The 15,326-nt window shown below is 39.6% G+C and overlaps 2 protein-coding genes across 3 annotated transcripts in view; one reads left to right on the top strand and one right to left on the bottom strand.

The window, feature by feature from the left end:
• The window catches only part of LOC146468004 (fibrillin-1-like), a 44,742-nt gene extending 38,829 nt beyond the window's left edge, over window positions 1-5,913 (top strand). For both annotated transcript variants that reach the window (XM_085124678.1, XM_085124677.1), the window contains 6 exons: window positions 353-469; window positions 1,084-1,209; window positions 2,076-2,195; window positions 3,158-3,280; window positions 3,887-3,995; window positions 4,675-5,913. In XM_085124678.1, the coding sequence (XP_084980804.1) occupies window positions 353-469; window positions 1,084-1,209; window positions 2,076-2,195; window positions 3,158-3,280; window positions 3,887-3,995; window positions 4,675-5,482 (1,403 nt within the window). In that variant the 3' untranslated portion in view covers window positions 5,483-5,913. The remainder of the gene's footprint in view (window positions 1-352; window positions 470-1,083; window positions 1,210-2,075; window positions 2,196-3,157; window positions 3,281-3,886; window positions 3,996-4,674) is intronic.
• A 735-nt stretch (window positions 5,914-6,648) lies between these two features.
• On the bottom strand, window positions 6,649-15,300 carry LOC146468003 (protein prenyltransferase alpha subunit repeat-containing protein 1-like). Its single transcript, XM_085124679.1, has 8 exons — window positions 15,214-15,300; window positions 13,932-14,119; window positions 12,925-12,997; window positions 12,537-12,641; window positions 11,366-11,540; window positions 11,051-11,160; window positions 10,269-10,367; window positions 6,649-9,698 (listed from the first exon to the last, which is right to left on the bottom strand). The coding sequence occupies exons 1-8, from the start codon at window positions 15,294-15,296 to the stop codon at window positions 9,257-9,259; spliced, it is 1,275 nt and encodes a 424-aa protein (XP_084980805.1). The 5' UTR covers window positions 15,297-15,300; the 3' UTR covers window positions 6,649-9,256.
• Between the last annotated feature and the right edge of the window lie 26 nt (window positions 15,301-15,326).

The raw sequence follows: 15,326 nt of genomic DNA, 5'->3' as shown, positions 1-15,326 counted from the left end.
ATAAATATGAAAGACAGAAATTTGGAAAGCAAGACCAAAAGGGTTAGCGCGAACGGGATATGATACCCATGCGAGGTGCAACCCAAACAAGTAAAATTTACAAATGAGAACACTAATAAAAAAAACACGAAGATTAGGAACGGTGGCACGGGCAGTCACGGGAGAGGAACCAGGTGTAAGGCATGTCTATTTCAAAGGTGGTATCTAATAACGTAAAATAGCTAGCACGTAGAAAATTCTTAAATATACTTAGACTGGAGAATTGTCAGGAGAGGCAAGATTGCAGATAGTCTTTCTTCCTTGACCTTCTTTTTGGAGTGATCGGGTTAAATGTGATCATTTGTTTGTCCAGATGAAGACGAGTGTGCGACAGGAAGGCACAACTGTCAGCATAACTGTATAAACACTCCCGGCAGATTCCGCTGTGGCTGCCCTGATGGCTACATGAGGAACGGGGTCACGTGCGTAGGTAAGTAGCCCCCTCCCCTCCCCCACTGACAAAACACCTAACTCTTGTCTGACGGGCTAGCAATAAGCCATTTTCATAATGGCGTCATTTTACTACAACTTCCAGAATCCTTTTTGTTTTTTTGGTTTTTTTTTTCTCATGCTAGTTAGAGCTATTGGTCTTTGCTGTCCACTGGGATTACAAAATTTGAATTTGAAAAGGAAACGAAATGAATTCTGGTAGTTGTAGTAAAGTGACGCGATAGTGAAAATGGCCTATTGTTGGCATAGTTGGGGGATTAAAGCATTTTAGTTTTTTTTAATTTTTTTTATGACGTTCAGCGGCTCTTTTGGCCATCCACAAATGCACTGCAGTGGGGAATTTGAACAGAAAATCTCAGTTAGGTTGAAATGTCCCGCCTATGCCTGGCCTCACCCCCTCCCCTCCCCTCCTCCACTCCCCCCGGCGGCTTAGGTGCATTGCTGGTTTCAAGCTTGGTTCTGACCCAAGGCTTCCGAATTTCACGAAGAGCAGTTTGCTGAGAGGAGTTACAATTTCCCCTCTATTAGAAAGTCATTAGTTTTACTGTTTTGTGAATAGTTCTTCCTGCGGGTTTAATGTTCTTCTCTCTTTAGATAAAGACGAGTGCATGTCGGATGCAAACATCTGTGGCTTTGGACGCTGCGAGAACTTGCCGGGATCATATCGATGCGTTTGTAACCAAGGATACAAGTATGATGAGAAAACCAAGAAATGCGTAGGTCAGTTAACCCTTTAACCCCTAATGTCCAAGAAAAATTTCTCCAATCTTGTTCCCTTACTTTTCTTGTGAAAGTACTGGGAAGACGTTATTAAAATATCAAGAAAATTAACCTTGCGTGATCATATCCTTAATTCTCATGACTTCAAGGGTTGATTATGCATTGATATTACAGGGAGAAATTTGATGCTGATCACTGTTAGGGCTTAAAGGTTAACGAAGATTTTTTAAGCCAAATTACCATAGCTTAGTGTCTGGAATGCCTTAGCAATACAGTGGTTGTTTGTACACAAAAAGCGGATAGCTGGTGTAAGCCGGGTAATCGTCCGCGGGATTACAAGAGGGATTGAAACGGAACTTGACAGAGGGCAATTCAGCTTATGTGTCCTTGACTGAAATAGCTCTAAAAAGACATATATATACAGATGGACACAGTCAGATTGGTTATCTTTCTGTTATAAATTTTTTTATGCACAGTCCCGTTTGTGGATTTGGACGATTTATCCGTCCTGAATAACCCGTTAACCGTCTGAGAGGGATAACCGTCTTTTGTGTGTAGGCACCAAATATTCTTGCGTCATATTACGCAAGTGCAGTGTTCCTATCCATCTCGCTATCTTTTCCATGGCATCTTTGTTAGATATAAAAACACAGCTTGCCAGAAGACATCGACTTAGGACTTCTTAGATTTTGGTAATTTATATTCGATCCCCGTCAAGATGCCAGTCATAGGAGGTTTATTAAATTAATTCAGTGAAACGGTGTGTATATAATTTTGGTAGTACTTAGGATAAAATTCATTCACTAGTATGCTTTTGGGAAATTGCGTGGTGAAGTTACTTATTCTTAAAATTTACGTTGTTCAAGGTAACGGCAATCAATGTACAGGCAACTTGTGTCGGTATGGATGCCAACCTATGGTGGTTGGATACCGATGTGGCTGTCCCCCTGGATTCACTCAGGATTATTACTACAATCAGTGCGTCGGTAAGTTGCGAAGTGCGGATCAGTGAACGATGAGGGCGGACAAGTGCGGGATAAGGGCGGATAAGCTGCGCTTAGTGTGCGCTCCTCCAGAATGATAAACTACTAAAGGACGATTTATCAACTCCCAACCTAACCTGAACAATAGAGAGCTTAAGTAGACTTGCTACAAGTCGACCTCGCAAATTTGGTGAGCAGAGCGAGCTTTTTTATGAGCTTTTTTTGACCGCGCGCGAGCGACGAAGTCGCGAGAGGGGCTTTTTTTGAAAGTCTAGGAGCTTAAGCAAAAGGCGACGGCAACGGGAACGAAAACGTCACCCAAAAATATAGCTTTATTTCATTTGTGCTACTTCGCGATTATTTAAACTCGCTCAACTTTTACAATGGCAAACTATCCAGGAATCATATTGGTAGGAGTGGCGTACAAGTTAAGAAAGAAAATGAAAAATTCACCGTCGTGCGTTCACGTTCTCCACAAAACCTTAAATGTGATCATTTCACGTTGCAGGGCGATTGTTTTTGCTCTTAAACCTATTGCTTTGCGGCGTTGTCGTTGCCGTGGCCGTCGTCGTTGCTTAAGCTCCCTAATAACGTAGGATAGGCCGAAATTTTAACTGTGCGCCTCCATTCTTGTTTAAAGGAACAGTGAAGAATCGCCTACACTTCAGGTTTTTATTTAACCAGTGGGGCAATAACATCCACCTAGAAAGAATTACGGAAATTTCACTCGCCTAACGTGCATCAGCAGAACTCTCGTGTTTCCTCCCTGCGTAGCTATGAAGGAAGGAAAGAGAAAAAAGAAACATCTGCACGCACGCACGCTAGTACTCTTACTTTATTGCCGCTTGTACTGCATTTCATATTTTGCTCAGTTATGCAGCTATTTTAAGTTTTTTGCCTTTTACCAAAGGAAGAAACAAAACGAAATTTTAGTAGTCTCTCACCTATTCCTCGTTGTCTTGTAGATGTAAACGAGTGCAGCAATCGTTTTCTGTGCGGTCAGGCCCTGTGCAGGAACACTCTCGGAGGGTATTACTGTGGCTGTCATCAAGGATATGTACTAAGAGCAGATGGACGATCATGCCAAGGTAATTTTCCCCTGACCATCGGGCTACGTCAGCTGCTCAGACTGAGTTTATACTAGAAGAAAATTTTCCGGATTCATGAGAAATCAGGAACGTTTTGGTGTTCACACACAAAATATAAGTCCGGAATAAAAACATTCCCAAATACGTCACCAATACGGAAACTTATGGATTTGGAATATAAATTAAAAACTTTGTTTACGAATACTTATGAATCCGGAACATTTTATTGTGTTTTTGAATGTCGTGAAAGCAAAACCCGGCAAAGCAACCACTGCGGTTAGACGCAATAAACCCATCAGGACTCGGGGTAAATTTCGCAGCTGGAGATAACGAAGGCTGAAAAACGTGAAGGCTTGCTTCGTTTTTGGATTAATTCTGAATCGCGCCATTTTCTGTTTCCACAATAGCTACGTTACTGAACTCGCTGCTAATTATATGTGGAGCGCTTGTTTATAGTCTCGAACACAGCCGTCCTTTGGTTCATCACACAACACTCCTCACAAGAACGTTGCGTCATGAGCCAAGTCACGGCTTCTTGGGAGACTGCTCGTCTTACCAACACTGCCTCTTTTCGACAAACCCTGTAATTATTCTATTTACTTTCAGATATGAACGAGTGCAACCTAGGAGTTAGTCCTTGCAGCTTTGGATGCGACAACAAATTGGGTGGATTCAGCTGTCGGTGCCCGCACGGTTATCATCCAATAGGGGGAGGGTGAGTGAAAAATTGCCCACATATTAATGATCCCTTATGGGGAGGGAGTGCGTAGTCATATCGTACAATTTTGCATTACCACTTATGGCAAATTTCTTCGAGCAGACTAAAGAACAACATTACAGTAAATAAAAATTACAAAGGTCTTTCGACAAAAAGTAGTAAAGTGTCCTCCTGATTATCATCATTACTGGGGTGGGGGGAAGGAACTAAAAAAGTATTTGTGTAAATGCCGACCTATGGGGACAAGATAAATAGAAAAGTATCCGTCTAATTGTCGTCCTATTGGAGGATGGCGAGTTTAATACTATACTGTGTTATACTGTGGGGGAGGTTGAGTGTTATTGTAGTCGCGTAGTGGTGGAAGGCGAGTAGTAATGTATCTTCCTAGTAGGGGAAGGGTGAGTATGAATGTTTCCGTAAATTTACTTCCTACAGGGAGGAGGTGAGTAGTAAAATATCCGCGTGATTATCATCTTCTGAGGGAGGCTGTCTAGTAATGTTTTTGCGTTCTCGTTTTTCATCCCACTGGGAGAGGGTGAGTAAGCGTATGTAACTATGATCGGAAGCATGTAGTCTCGTAAGAGTTTCTCACGCATTCTATGTATATTCTTAACAAATTTTTCACACAATCCCTCACAGGTTATGTCTCGACTTATTCCCCTTTGTCTCTTTTCAGCCATTGTTTGTCGCCGTATGGGGAAGCCTGTTACGAGTGCGCTATGTCCAAAGGAGACGACAAAGGAGTACCTCTTGTAGAGAGAAATGAAACAAGAAGCCAGCAATCCCAGTCTTCCGCGCCATACCGCATTGTGCCCGCGAGAAGTGGGGGCTATGGACAGCAGTATCCTTACAGTGGTAACCAAGGATACGGTCAAGCGCCACAAACACAAGGGCACGCGTCGCAGGGATATCAATCGCAATCATATAACCAACGGATCTACCCGCAACGAAATTGGCAGGCTGCACAGCCTAACCAAGGACTACCCGCACAGCCGAACCAAAGACTTCCTGCACAGCAGAACCAAGGATTTCAATTCTCCTACACACCCCCTGGAAACAAGCGAAAACGTCGGTCGACGAGAAATCGAATGATGAAATTCACCATTCAAGTTCCCGTTAATATAACTTCAGCTCAGCCAATCCTAAGGCTAGTGCCAGTGCTCTCGGAATTTAACGGAACTTTCAATTACGTCATCGTCCACGGAAACACAAGTTTGTTTAAAGTGGAGGAACGTGAGGGATTCTCGTATCTTCACATTAAGACTCCGCTCTATCGAAAGGGCGTGTTTCGTTTGTGGATTAAGGGCGCCCTTCACGAGCCGAAGGGGAAGAAAGCAGAGTTTAAGAATAACAGAAGAAACACACAAGCAAAACAGAAGGACAAGAAGAGGATACTAGGAACTGAAAATGGAACCAAGAAACATCTGCTGGGATTTAACGAAGCCAAGAAGTTCTCCCTTCACCTTGTCATAAAGGCAGTTTGAGTTGTAGTTCTTTTGGCATTTTTTAGTTAGTTTTGTAATAACCTATTTTATTTTGTAAAAAAAAAAAAAAAAAAGAAAGAAAGAACCGAAACATGCAACCAGTTTGTTTTAAACGACGACTCTTGTGGCTTGTAATATTACAACAAAGCGAAATGCTTTACCGTCCATCAGTTTATTTTTGTGTAAAATGGAACACTGCTGATGTTAAGGCAAAATTGTCTTCCTTTTCTAAACTATGTTTTATGAATAGACTGTGTCAGACAACTTGTTTTCGAGCTGAGTTACTCTTTATCCGCAAAGTCAAGTCGTTCTTGTCAACTTGCTCAATAAAAGTACATTAAATTCCTTTCTAATAGGTTTAAAGGAACAGAGACATAAAGTAAGGTGGCTGGCGCTGGTTCCCTTCACTTTGCAGCGCTTATACTTAGTAGTTATAACCACTTAAGGTAAAATTAGAAAACTACCATGACTTGTTGACCGTATTTTTTGGTATCCTAATTGTTTTATCAACTGATAAAGCCGGTGGTGGTATTGATCAGTCAAAGTATAAGTGCTGTAAAGTAATAGAAATTGGTGCCAGCCACCTTAAGCTTGTAGCAAAATTACCGGTTCGCTCGTTCCAGTGCCTCCTTACTTTATGGATAAAGCAGGATTCTCGTTCAGAGAATCACGAAGTTGCTTTTGCGATTCAGAAAAGACATGTACTGTCCTGCATTAAAACTCGTTTTCTCCTCCAACGTCACGTGTGATTTCTCAACAAGAAGTCCATAACATGTCTGCTGAAACAAAGATTCAGCGAGGGTGCAAGGGAGGATAGCAATGGTCCCCACTCACTAAGGGCTCGCTCCAGTCCTACTTACCGCCATTCTATAGCTTCCACCATTGGCCGTTGTAAATTGGTGTCGGTTAGGGTGGGGAGAGGAAAGATGGTGCTGGTGAAACACCACGAATACAACTCCTCCTTCGGAAAATAAAAGGGCAATATTCTGTTCGTCCAACAGGAGTCCTCGTTTTGCATAAGTAATATCAGTCTAGTGGAACCGCGATTGGTAAAGAGAGAAACGAAAAGCGTTGACATTTTAATGGAATCTAATTGGGAAATTGCTTACGTTGCTATTAAAAAGAACAGAAAAAGTGATCGTTCAATGAAATACTCCCCACTGACGTCACAGTCGAAATTTAAAATTTTATTTCCCCAGCTACCAGAGAGGCGTTGCAAATAGGATGGTTGCCACAAGTTTAGACAACTTATTAAACGAAATTGAGCGATCTAAAGACTTCAACGAATCCTGATGCTTATTACAATGCCATATATTATCATTAATCGAGGATATTAAAAAAGGAACGTAATCATGAAGAATTCAAGCATAAGTTATTATAATTCAGTCATCCAAAGCTCCTTTATCGCAACAGTCATGAAACGTCTGGGAAAACTACTACTTTCCCTCGTTGAATTTTAGGCGTAAAATTTTCCAGTTACGTTATACAAAAATACGAGTCTTTTCGCTACAGAATAGGCATGAACTATAGAGCGTTTTCATTCACGTGACTACTGGCCATATTGGTTTACTGAAACAAAAGAAAGTATTTGCATAAAAACAGAGTTCAATTCCCAGAGGTTTAGTTTGGGACACCAACATGGCCGCCATTTCTTTGTTTTGGGACACCAACATGGCCGTTATGACGTCATGTGAAAACACTCTATAACATTAACTATTTTCTTCGTCGTCAGCTACGCGGCACGCGGAAACGTATCTCTGCCTCATTCTTTAAGCGTTTTAAGTGTACGAGTGAGATAAAAATAAGCGAAAAAAGTTGGAAAATTATAGCCAGTTATCGTCCTTAAACACATGGGACTGAATGAGCACCCCAATAGCTCTGCACGTGCGATATGTATTTTGGTACATTTCTTTCCCGTCTTCTGCAAAACAGCAACTTGAAATGACCAAATCTCAAATTTTATGGAGAATAATTTTTAATTTTCTTATATTTTGAATGCCGTTCCTACCAATTCAGTTCCTGGATGGTTCGGCTACATCATCCAAGATAAACTAACTGGAATGAACACAAAAAAGTTCAAATAACGTAAACTCACGTTCTCAAGTGGTCTTCTGTTGGCGCTGCCGTTGTGGTCCATAACGTCCCTATTGCTCACTGCGTACAGCGCATCGTGTAGCCAGCTTTTACGACGCCTTTCAAACTTGTATCAGGGCGCAGCTTGTACGGCCAATTATTCTCCACAAAACATGTCAACAGCATTTTACAGTTGTGTGCTTAGTGACCTGGCCTTGGATTGGAAGCGAGGCTGGGGTGACCTTGTTTTGAAACAAACCTCACTGCTTTTCATATGTAAATGCAAACTAGTTAGCATAAGAACAGCATGATCTACAAATGAAAAGCAGTGAGGTTTGTATCAAAACAAGGTCACCCCCAACCTCGCTTCCAATCCAAGGCCAGGTCACTTAGCACACCACTGTAAAATGGCTTTTTTGCCACAAACTCGTTCCCAGGGTCCTCTCTCTTCTTTTCTCGAGGCAGGAAGACAGAGGACCCTCGGAACTAGGGTGAATTTGCCTAGCTTGTTGGAATATTTAAATCACCGTTTGAAATACGTGTAAGTAAAACTACTAATCTTCGGAAAAAAACAAATTTTCTTTTTGTAATTACTAACTTATATAATTAGTTAAACTGACTACCTAAGAACTAATTTAAATCCTTTAATTCGAACCCTACTTCTCCTTATAAAAATTATCTAATATAAATTATTCATTACAATTCCTTGGTCACTGTCGTCAGTTCACAATTACTTTGTTTAATTATTATACATGTCCAAAAGATTTGAATTATAAATCAAACAATTCTCTTTGCTATAAAAATCCACATCCACGTTTGCAGAATTCTCACTACGTGAGAATCTATGTTCATCTCTGAGTTCAATGGAAATAACATTTACCCACGACTAATCAGTAAAATAGGCCTTTTCACGGTTTTCGACGCCATTTGACGAGTAGGCAAACAGGCTTGAAATAACAGTGTTTGTATGGAAATCCGATGTCAAATAATTTTCATAAAACATCGCTTCTGAAAAATTCATGAATTGGAAACTTTTAGCACTAGGAAAAGGATTTTAAGAAAAAAATTGGAGGGATGTAGCTGTGACAGAAAACGTCCAGTCGTGTTTTGAACTTTCCATACAAACACTGTTATTTCAAGCCCGTTTGCCTACCCGTCAAAATGGCGTCGAAAACCGCGATAAGGCCTATTAAGAATTCCTTTATAAACTACAGTCTTTATTGAAGTTCAAGAAACAATCAACGCTTGCATTTTTGCAGTAATGGCTAGACTACAGAACATCTAATATTTTTCACAGCAATAGTAGACACCCAAAATCGCCTCCCATCACCTCGCGCGAGACAATTTTCGCGCGCGCTGGAGTGACTTGCTCGCTCTACTAACCTTGTGAAAACCAAGGGAGTACTTGTGTACTGAAATGTCAGGAATTACGATATATTAATTGTCCAGCAAATATTACTCCTAACTAATTACTTATTGTTAACTACTATAAATTATTTTTAATATAGAAATTTCATTCTTTAAAAATTTCTCTTCTGCCCTTATTCACTGGATGTTCGCTCTAATATATCAGTGAACAAATACTGAAGTTTTGTACGAATCATACTCAGTGTGGAAATCTCACTCCATCCTTCACGAGCAGCACAAATTCCCTCCTCGGAAACCTACAACGCAGTTTCCTTTCACATTGCATTTTTAGTGTCAGCTTGTTGTAGTTGTTGCCCTCTCATCTGGTGTGACCCCATTGCATTCAAACGAACAAGGCGCACTTCTTAACATAATCCATTGCTTGTAATTCACTGCACATCTCCTCTGTACCTCCCCCACGGGACCTTCACACTCAGCAATAACACTGTCACAAAACCTAACCTCAACAGGGGTGGACAGAGGTGATGCGTCATCTTTAACTTCTTCCGTAACAGACGGTGTCACTTTTGAGCGTGAGTTAAATTCTTTTAAAATTTTAAAAGAGCTGCTTGCTAGCTCAAATAACGAGGGGATAAGAGACGGTGAAGCTCTCCTTGATGTTTTGTTGCCGCATCCTGTCCTACTTGTACCGTTGCTTGTCAAACTTGCCATTTCTTGGAGGGTTTCCAAGGTAACATCTGAAAACCACTGATTCCAGACATGATGCATAAATCTCCTAAAATATAAAATTGTTTATGATGTCCAACCTTACATCAGGCTAACAGTATTCATACAGGGCATCGTATAGGGCGCTCAGTACGTTTTCTACAATAAGAACATTACGTAAGAAATGTGACGCTATGTTTTTAACTGACACAAGCATACTCGGAAAAAGAACCTAAGACCTTCTGATTACTAGTTCGGATGCTCTACCACTGGGCTACAGGAGACTCGTGGGAGCTAAGGCCATTAAATTAGGTTCATGTTCAAGCAGTATGCTGGATGTTTATCACATGAACCTAGTTTGATAGCCTTTAATAACTGGAATAAGAAATGCAGAACGTTAAAGAAAGAAAGTGGTAAATTTTAAGGTTATCACCAGTGTGGGACATGCAAAGAAAAAACTTGAATCCCAGATGGGACTTGAAACCATGACTTTCCTGCCAGATGCTTAAACAGCCACTGAGCTACTGAATAATGAACCAAAAATGACGTTACTTATCATGAGCCTGGTTTAGAAAGAAATTTGAAGTTTGATTGTGGCGATAAGACAATAAGATAGCTACATGTAATCCTCAAATCATACCTGTGATACCAGACAACTTCATGGCCTGGAAAAGTCCAAATAAGATCTGTGGTGAATTCCAGCTCCGACAGAAGCAAATGAACCATCTCACTTTTTGAACTGAAACAAAGCAATGCAGTTAAAAGCCTATAGTGTAGTTATGTCTGACAAGATACTTGGAAGGGGATACCATCAATGTGCTTATAGCGTAGCAACCATATTTTTGGGTGCAGGGTATGGGTTACAAAAGACACAAAGAAGATGGTAGCTACATATACACACAAAAAAGGAAAGATGACAACTCTAATATTTAGGGAAATCATTGATACGTGATCTCTTTCATGTTATGGTGGGTTCTGTTTGAATAAAAACAAATAGTACATCCCTACGCAGCAGACCCAGGGGGCGGGACTGGAGTGACCCACATTCAAAAGATGGGAGGGGAGGGGGGACAACATAAATTTTGAAATTAACCCTAAAAGGCACCAGAGTGTCATCTTGCAGGTGTGATTCGAATCCATTTTCACCCCTATGAACCCCTAATATTAAACAGCTAATATGTATTGTGCTTTATGCCTTTTACCCTAAAGGGTACCAATATAAAAACTTTATTAAATGACCAGTCTTTCTAGATTTAAACCCCCTAAGTGGTAAAGGGCATAAATTTTATTAAACTCTTGGCAAAGGAAAAACAAGCAGCCCCATAGCTTTTATGAACTCAACATTCATTTCTGACATTAAAGTGAAGAATTTAAAGTATTATACCTGAATGAAAAATACCTTATTATTTTGTTTATCCTTACCAGACATTCTTGAGGTGTTTAAGGAGAGACTGTCGATAATGAAAGCCACAGTTGTCTGATATGTGCCTCTCTGCCCACAATCTCATGGCTTGAAGTTCACAGAACAGTTTCTTAAAGAAAAAAAAGCATCAACCAAAGACTTAAGGATTTGTTGTGGCTGAGCAGGACCTATAGTTTCATTCTAGCCTCTGTGATTTAATGTTGTATAATACATACTTAGTTTCTATATTTTAGTTTGTATTGTAACTCTACAATTGACAGGCTGCAATGAGTTTAATAAATGGTCATTATTATTATTGTTATTAAATAACATACCTTTCTCTTGTCATGCATGAATCTTTCCACTAGCCATGCCCTGTGGCTCCATGCAGTGTAGTTATCAGCATAACACTCAGCAGCTCGAAGGGTGATGGCAAGTTCACTTCTTAAGTGACACTGAATGAACTCACTCTGCCCTTTATGTTTCTCAAGTTGAATTATCGTCCACCTCCTAATCATAAAAACAGTTGACAGTAATTATTTATGTTAATGCAAGCTGCTGAAGTGTAAAACTGGACTGTTTGTTTACTAATACCAGAAGGAAGAAACAAACAGTACTTTAATGTTAAACCTGCAAACACTTGTTAAGATTTCAAAGCTCCAAGACTCAGACCAGTGGAAACTTTCTATGACAACACAGTACAAAAATTACCTGCTATCACGGCTATTCAGTTGTCCTAAATGACCAGTGTATCAAATTAAACTTGCACAAGACTGCAAGATTCCCAAGAAAATTGATTTTAAACCTCCAAAGATCAGACACATTCCTTATTCTGTTAAGCCAAAGATTTCAAGACCCTAGTTTGAAATGCTGAAATTTCAATTTGCTGGAGATGTACCATACTACATAATCCTAAAGGAAACAAACCATTGAGCTTGTTGTGCTACCATCTTGAACTGTTGTGGCAAGTGAAATATTGGGAGAATGCACAAAACTACTGAGGAGAAAGAGATAGGGGGACAATGTTGGACTCCACCCTCATCCCAGGCTCAGTACACTCAGTTTATGTAACTATTGCCACAAACAGTCATTAGAGACCTTCGTAATCCATGACTATACTATTGTACAGCATGAAATGAACACTGTTTTTCTGCTTTTTTCTTTGCCTTACTTTTGATGACTAATGATAGGTTGGCCTTGTTTTCTTAAAAACTAAGCATAAACCAGCAGGAAAAAAATCAGAGCAAGTCGGTCCCTGACTAAGGCTACACACACTTTTGAGCACAATAAAAAATCAAGCTAACATTCAGCATAAGATGGTTAATATGCACTCAGACCTTCAATTGAATGAGTTAGCAATAATAATCACAAAGTAGTGTGGAAGAACTAGGGTCCTGAGTCCCAATATTACATGTATGTGACGTTTTTCTTGGTGTTGCTGCCTTTTTTACTGAGGGTCCCTATTGTTTCCACATGTACTTGTAATAGTTGCTAACACGCGTATACCTGTGAGCAAATGCCTCAGCACTTCTAGGATGCTTGGAGAGAACAACACCTGAAAACTTCCAGTCATCTTTTAAACTCAAAACTCCTGTAGAAATCATTTCTTTCCTAAAAATAACAAATTAGGTTGTTGTGTTAAAATCTGACATTATGTTACAAGAATCTGAGCACTGGTACTGCATATATTCTTTGATTTTTTTCAGGTGTAGGTGAGGAGGATTGAATTGACTTTTTGGGGTTATGTCCTGGGTCTTTGGACTTCTTGGAGGTTCAGTTGTAGCCTAACAGGGCATTTTTGGGTATAACAACTTGTACTCATTCACATCTCCTGAGTAACCCCCCCCCCCTCCCCACACAAGGACTCAGGGAGTTCGCCCAGCATACTTCATACCTTGCATTCCAAGCTGTATAACACTCAGCATTCACCAAAAGGACAGCTCTAGTCAGTTGAACAGATTCTGTGACTTAAAAATAACAAACACCAATTAATTATGTACAGTATTTATTTATTACCTTATGAACAAGCTCTTACACAGGCAGATCAAGAACTTGGGATCCTGTTGATTCCCACTTTTAGAGCAAATTAATTGAAAATGCACAGGATCCCCACTTTAACATGTCTGGCTAAAATTGCACTGATAAAGCAACAAAGATATGAAACACATTATATGACCGTTGTGTTGAAAACCATTTACTTCTTTGGACAATAACCAGGCAAACATAAAAAATACCATTCAAAAGTCTTTCCCTACTCCCTCTCATTTAGGACACAATTTATGAAAGCTTGCCAGAACTCACACCTGCCCTGGAAACACTCACCTTTGGTTCATATTTCTACATGATCTGGTCACTGATTCTCTCAAACTCTCAACAAGATACTTCTTAACAAGCTTAAAGTGAGTCTAACATATTGATTTCATTTCATTAATCATGAATGTTGGATTTTTCAATTTGTGCAATGAAGTTCAGACAGTAATTGCTATATAGCTACCAAAGGTAAGATTTGAAGGTGATTATACAGTGCAATGTTGATTAACTATTCATTTCAATAATCTGCAGTTCACTAATGAAGAAATTATGTAAAATCCAGGAGCAGAATGTTCAATAGCTAAATGCTAGGCTGCATGCATCTTGTATTCATGAGAGAATTTGACAGGCTTCCTAATAACTGATTTGCTTAAATCTGTCTGGTATTATAATGCTCATCCCCACTTTATTATATTTTTTCTTCATTTCTGTTTGCTTCCAGTGTTTTTCAAGCATACATAAAGCTATACAGATGCAGACCTTGATAAAGTACTCTTAAAAACCATGTCTAAGTTGGATTTCTTGCAGGAAATGGAATAGGCAGTAGGCCTTTTAACAGTAAATAAAAGAAACAGATACACAAAAAATTACCTGACAAATTGCAGTCCTTTCTGCCTTTTAAGTGACTTCTCATAAGCTTCTTGTAAGCAAATAGGAAAAGAGGCTTCACGCACCATGACTTCATGCCGAGTTTATGGTTTTCAACAATAATAGGACCTTCTTTTACACTTTCCTGTTCCTCTCGACAGTGGAAACAAGGTATGATGTCAACTTCATCACTGAAAAAAAGCAAATGCAACATACTTAGTGGCAGATCCTGCACCAAGGTCTCCTTTGTCTCAAAGAAAATAAGTTAGGCTGCTCAAAGACTGAGCAGAGACAAACCGGTCAGTTAAACAAACCTGTTAATTTGTGTGTTTCTGGGATTACCTTCATTCTTAAAAAGCTAATTCAGGCTAAAGTCTCAGATAGGTTATATTTCTCAGTATTCTCCACTGACCGTTCCTCCTGTGGATCTATCATCTCTGTCATTCTTGTCCTCTTGACATATTTATTTAAAAATTGCCGATGAACTTAATCATTGAAAGAAAGCGACAGTGATCCCCCAAATGCCCCAGGTTAGACTTATGACCAATCCCCCAGATGGAGAATGTGAAAATACCCCGCTAAAGCCCGGTGGATGACTGATGCATACCGGTTAACCGGTTAATTTCAAATGCACTGATTCACTTCCGATTCTGTATCTTCCAATATTGTATTTTTTTGTATGCCTGTACCTACTCTGTTTTCTGTTGAGTCCACTGACCATTGGAGGTCGACCTTTGTAAGGGACCTTGTGTCTAGGTATTGTTGATTCTCAATGGGTTTTGTCCCTCAATGTATAAATAAACAAATAAATAAATGCAAGATATTTTTTTTTCCGATTGAGGGTCTATGCCTGATCATCTGGTTCTGAAGATGTTCCAAAAAATTCAAGAAAATATTACATACCAACTGAGGCCTGCATAGGGGCAGTATCTTTAAAAAAGTTCAACGTTAGAATGTGAAGGAATGCTCTTTAATTTCCCCCAGAAGCAAAAAATTATGTAAGCTTCACTATAGCCATATTTTTAAAATCTATATAATTATATGTAGTTTCGAACGGTTTATACGTGTTTCAAATTGATGACAAGGGCAACATCAAAAACTCTACGAGACGGAGAGTTTCATACGTGTAAATTTGATTATATAAACTTATTATGAAAATTTTATAAGCTTATTGATACCGGGCATGACTTGCTTTAGTGACAAATCGAGGATATGTTACATTTAAAGAACTGATTCACGTTATGAAAGCACATCAATGGAGAAAAAAACATTTTCATCAACTTACATCTCAGGATCGGCGATAAACGCGTGGTTAAGGGAACAGAATAACTGTTCTCCAAGATCCGCGGAGCAACAAGTGCCCGCCATCTTTGTTGTGCTTCAATTAGTAACCAAGCT

Source organism: Pavona decussata, unplaced genomic scaffold (genome assembly GCF_977016875.1).
Source record: "Pavona decussata unplaced genomic scaffold, jaPavDecu1.1 SCAFFOLD_133, whole genome shotgun sequence".
NCBI classification, from domain to species: domain Eukaryota; kingdom Metazoa; phylum Cnidaria; class Anthozoa; order Scleractinia; family Agariciidae; genus Pavona; species Pavona decussata.
This window is presented reverse-complemented; position numbering and strand designations above follow the sequence as displayed.